At 38.4% G+C, this 5,589-nt stretch overlaps 1 protein-coding gene across 2 annotated transcripts in view; it reads left to right on the forward strand.

Moving 5' to 3' along the window:
* The window catches only part of LOC149288239 (rho guanine nucleotide exchange factor 4-like), a 41,814-nt gene extending 36,225 nt beyond the window's left edge, over nucleotides 1-5,589 (forward strand). Inside the window, exons 6-11 of one of the 2 annotated variants that reach the window (XM_089491937.1) lie at nucleotides 1-40; nucleotides 734-865; nucleotides 1,968-2,211; nucleotides 3,780-3,861; nucleotides 4,422-4,447; nucleotides 5,447-5,589. The exon at nucleotides 1-40 is cut by the window's left edge and continues 90 nt beyond it. In XM_089491937.1, the coding sequence (XP_089348063.1) occupies nucleotides 1-40; nucleotides 734-865; nucleotides 1,968-2,211; nucleotides 3,780-3,861; nucleotides 4,422-4,447; nucleotides 5,447-5,589 (667 nt within the window). Of the gene's footprint in view, nucleotides 41-733; nucleotides 866-1,967; nucleotides 2,212-3,779; nucleotides 3,862-4,421; nucleotides 4,448-5,431 lie in introns of both variants that reach the window. The other variant, XM_089491936.1, reaches the window with a different exon arrangement.

The following is a 5,589-nucleotide window of genomic DNA, read 5'->3' on the forward strand; positions in this document are numbered from 1 at the left end:
CAAGATAGCTCACTGGCAAAGCTCTATTGAAGACTGGGAGGTAAACCTGGAAATCCTTCTAAACAATACATTGGCAAATAAAAAAAAAGGCTTCACAGCGCATGAAAAGTTGCTGCAATATTTAGGGAAAATATTAATTGAGTTATCTAGCAATCTGAAATTTTGGCTTGTTTTCTTCTGAAGGGTTTAATCACAAAACTAAAGCTTTAAGGTGTTTTTTTTCATTTCTACAGCAGTGATCTGACACTGCCATCTTTTAAGTTATGTGACAAGATATGAAGGAAAATAATTTATGAGGTTAAAGAGCCACAAATGGTTTGGACATTCATCAGTACTCTGATTGATGTTTGTAATGCTGCGTTTAGTTTAAAAAATGTTAAATGCAGCAGAGTAGGTGGAATGGCAACTTTAAGTGCTGTTCACTGCTCCAAGTTTGGTGCTTATGGGAGAAGTCTTACTTTTTTTACCTCCCTCGCTCCAACCAGAGGTCCTCAAGAAATCTGGGTAAGGTAGCCCCAGAGGATCGCCTTTGACTGATTTCTTTTTCATATAAATATTTTGTTAAACCATTGAATTCAAATGGATAAAACACTCTAGGTTCATATGTTATATCACAGATCAAAAAACCCATTTTCATGTCTTGTGTAAGGTATTAAAGGTTAACTAGCCAGTTTGCCTCTAGAGCTAACCAATTTTGCCTTTAAATACTTGTTTTCCATTCATATGTTTACAGGGTGAAGATATTCTTGCAAAAAGTTCTGAGCTTATACATTCTGGTGAATTAACCAAGATTTCGCATCTTCAGTCTAAAAGTCAACAGCGGATATTTTTTTTGTTTGACCATCAGATCGTGTACTGCAAAAAGGTATATACGTGGGTAGAAGTGTGCGCTCGCCATATCATATTTTATCATTTTTGTTCATATATCATTGATAATCATGTACATTTTTATCATTGGTATTGTTGAAAGGCGAGCTTTAAATTGCTTTCAGTTCCCCTTTTAAAGCCATTAAAGAGAATTTTAATTAAAAGACTTTCTAACTAATTTTAATTGCACTTTAATACTATAATATTGTATTATGATTGCAGCTAAGAATCGTTTAATCTTGTTTACAAATGTCATTTGTGCTGTAAAGTATGTTAATTATATATAATATAGTATGTTCATTATAACACCAATAAACAAAAAGCTAGAATACATTAATTTAGAATCTAAAGCAAAGTTATCCAATAATGCAGGGAGTGTAGGGACATATACAATGTGCTATCACCCCTTTTGGGTTCTGGCACAGATAAAATACTCTGTACTGCATACTAGACAACTAGTCATTTCTTTAAAGGAACAGCCAAGTAATAATTTTATTTATGTAAGCAATTGATTTCCTTAATCCCAAACCAAGCCACTGTGGGAGAATACATTGTATGTGCATGCAAAAAATGAATACTGTTAATATTTAAAATGTTAATAACGTATTGTCTCGATTATAGGCCGCACGCTTAAAGTTAGGTGCTTTTTAAAGAAATTTTTTTGTAATAGATATGCTGCCACTCTGTCCCCCCCGAGATATGCTGCCACTCTGTCCCCCCCCGAGATATGCTGCCACTCTGCCCCCAAGATGTCTTGCGGGGCCGGCGGGGGACATCTACGCAATACGTGTATACAACTTCTGGTGCCGGCACTTCCTCCATGGATATTGTTAAAGCACATCGAGCAGACGTGCTGGCAGCGGAGGTTGTTTACGCACATCGCTGTAGCCTGTGAACGTCTGCGCGATGCGCTTAGACAATCTCCCGTGCCGGCACTCCCCCCCTGGAAAGTGCTGGCAGGGGAGGCTGTCTCAGGGTATCGGAGAGTAGGATGCAGGTCCCCTGCAGCGCTGCGGGGGATCTGTATCCTAACCCTGCTGATATCCTGTTTGATATGTTATTATAACAAAGTATTATGACCCCTTGACATCCAATTTTAGGATCTCCTTCGACGTGACATTCTGTATTACAAAGGAAGAATTAATACAGATGAGATGGAAGTATTTGATGTTGAGGATGGTAAAGACAAAGATTTCAACATAAACTTGAAAAACGCCTTCAAATTGCAAAGCAAAGTCTCAGAAGAGGTTCACCTGTTCCTTGCAAAAAAGCCGGAGCAGAAACAGCGTTGGCTGCAAGCCTTTGATGAAGAAAGGAAGCAAGTTCTCCTGGACGAGGAGACAGGTAATGTAAAAACAGAAGCGTACTCTTTCATGGATTTAAGAACAGTTGCACTAAAAACAAAGTAGTACTTTTTGATCCTATTTTATACCTGGTCTTCGATAATAATCCAATCATTTTGTAATAATTTTAAAGCTATATATTGTCATTTAAGGGTTTAAAGAAATCTCTGAGTACTGCCTAACATGCCCTTAACCATTACCTAACCTCCTCCAAAATATGTGTTAAATTATTGAGTATTCTAATTTCATACTGTAATTGGAGATTTTAATGACCCTACAAAGGAGACTTGCACAAGAAAACTGAGGGGAAAAGGGTTATTGGAGAAATGACAGAGAAAGCTTTGGGAGGTAATTTGAGGGAGTTTTCAGATGCACAGGAGTCAAATGTAAAAAGAAATGTAAGAGAATGTTGGTATTTAGATTTACTAGATTATTTAACAGAAATCTTGTGTATACAATAAACACACAAGTCTTCTGGGAGTGGGGATGATGGCTGACAATAATCTCAGGAGCCAAGTGACAACCCATCACACTACAAAAACTGATCCTTGAATGCTCTTTGGGTCCAAATTTTAATTTGGTTTTTGATATTTTCAATGAAACATGAGATGAATTTAATATCAAATAGTATTTGTATTTAGCTGAAATCTATAGAATAAGCCAAGATGCTTCCCCCAAGAAGCAGCAAAAAAGAAAATTCTGGTGCAAAGTAGTCTTTTCACCATAGCAGCCATGGAAATGGTGAACTATTACCTGCTGATTGGGCCATTCTGTGGAGAAAAAGACTCTCAATTTCTATCTATCTATCTATCTATCTATCTATCTATCTATCTATCTATCATCTCAGAAAATGGAATAGAGTACATGGGTAGACTGTCATGGAAAGGTAATGCAGATTAGGAGATGACTGATGGGAATACCTTGTCGAGCAGCAGAGTTTTGTTTCATGATTGTGCCATTCTGTTATAACACACATTTGAATATGAATCCCATAAGAAAATGTGTTTTCCATGATCACTCAGGCTTTCTTTAAAAGTGATGTGTTACCACTTCTCCAAGGGTATGCAAACTTTTGATCACAACTGTATATATAGCAGCCAGTGTGCCATCATGGGAAGTTGCTTGTTACTTCACTGGTAACCAACGTAGTTTCCTAAGTCAAAAAGACAAGCGATCCAATTTGCATTTCCTGCAGGCAATTCTGGCTCCCATATTCTGGATTGCATGTAGTGAGGAGAACAGGTAATGTAGCAAGGCCACATATAAGTCCTTGTTGTGGTCCAAGCATTACAGGACATAGTTACTGTTTTCAGATGCTTTTTTGTCTAGCAGGTGTGCTGTTCTGCATTTATAACCCCGGGTTCTTTGTTCATAGTCATATGGATAGTAACATTTAGCTTTGCTTATATGGCAATGAGAACTTTATACTTAAACTTGTCCATTGCTCTCAAAGATTGAGTAAAGTGTGGTATGTACACATTAAACAATGTTTAAATAAACAGGAAAATAAATGGTAATTATTTTGAAAAGAATTCATAACAGATACACTATTTGGTTATTTTGCATCAGGTTTCAGCATCAGTGAAATACAGAGGAAACAGGCAATGGTTAATGCCAACAAGCCTGGCCCAGCAGGAAAGCCTAAAGGTGAGTGCTAAATGTGACCACTTCACGTGAGCGTGTTACAAAATGATCTGTAATGCATTACCTGACGGTATTTTAGCAGGATCTTCTAATTTTCAGAAAAAGGGAGCAATGCAATGTATGTGAGAGTGTATGAGTGTGTGTGTGAGCGTTAATGTGTATGTGTATTAAAACCAGTGTGCAAGTGGATTAGCATGAGTGTGTTAGAGTCTGTGTGGCATAAGTGTGTATGTGTGTGTAAAAATGTGTGCATTGGTTCTGGGGGGTTAAGGGACCACTAACTCACACACTCTGTCACAATTTTACTCCCTCTCACACTCTCTCTCTACCTCTGTGTCTTCTGTATTCTTCTTTGTTGGTCCACTTCTACCCGCTGCCTGCTGGCAGAGAGGCTGTCCCCGTGGGGTGCGCTGTGGCTTCGCCATTTTGTGAAAATACTTAAAGAGGTCAGAATAATGCAGGCAGAATCGCTTAGAAAGGATGGTGGAGAAATGCTTCTCTTTCTCTGTGGATCGGTATGCATTATTCTAGCTTGGTGCAGTGCTTCTCCCCTACTTCCAGTTGCAGAAATGAATGTGATATTAGCCCCCCCCTTTTGCGGAATCGCTTCAGGGAGATAGGTTAACAGAGCGGGGACAAGCAGACCAAGAAAGAAAAAGAAGAGGCAAGACAAAATTCAGAGTTGCGAAAAAGAGAAAGATTGGCGGAGAAGGTAGTAAGACATTGAGAAAAGACCAACAAAAAAATTTGAAGCTCTCTGCTTTGATTTCATGTGTTTCATTGGGACCCATCCTCGACTTTATACATTCATGCAGATTAAAATAATTCATTAAAATTACATATACTATATGACTATAACTGTACAGTAACTTGTGCAGTCATGGTCTAAATGAGCCACATATTTAGGAGTTTTATTCGTTAACACATAATGATTTATTACGTGCTTCAGTAACTTGTAATTAGTGAATAGACTACAATGGTAATTTTCATTAACTATGGTGGAACTATACATCATTAAAGGAAAAACTGGCTCACATACAATTTACTCCTACCACCCAGTCCTCCCCAATATTGTAGGGATGGATAAACAAAGTATTTTAATTCCTTCTGTGAGTTTATATATCCCACTTAATGTGGGGTAGCTCTGGAGGTGGGGCTCAGTTAAAAGAAACATTAGAGATGTGTCTGATATGGCGACCCTAGCTGGGAGGGGTAGATAAGTCACATTGAAGGTATATATTCTCTTCAGAATCATTCAAAGCTAACCTGAGATGACAGAGGTATCTGGGGGAGGATGTCCTTTACAAAGCAATGCTGTCTGGTCGTGTTTAAGTAATACTCAATTACTGAGATTTCTTCTGTGTCTCGCTGAAATATTCTTTTCCTGCTTCACATATTCTCAGCTCGCACATTTTTTCACAATACACACTCTCGCTCTGAATCGTGTTTAACATGCATGGTATGTATTTGCTTTCGAATTTTGTTTCTTCCAAAGACAAGATTCAGGAAGGAGGTCTGAGAGATTTTTTTTCTTATGACATAAATTCTCCTGAAATCTCTCTGCTTTCTTTATGTAGCTGTTAATCGGACATACTATGATCTCTGGATGAGACAGAAGCATCCCACACTGCCTGCCAACCTCCCACAGCAGCAGGTCTTCATGCTGGCTGAACCCAAGCGCAAACCCTCCAACTTCTGGCAGAACATCAGCCGGCTGACTCCTTTCCGAAAATAA

This window comes from Sceloporus occidentalis, unplaced genomic scaffold (assembly GCF_023333645.1).
Source record: "Sceloporus occidentalis isolate IW3139 unplaced genomic scaffold, rSceOcc1.0.p SCAF_53, whole genome shotgun sequence".
Lineage (NCBI taxonomy): Eukaryota > Metazoa > Chordata > Lepidosauria > Squamata > Phrynosomatidae > Sceloporus > Sceloporus occidentalis.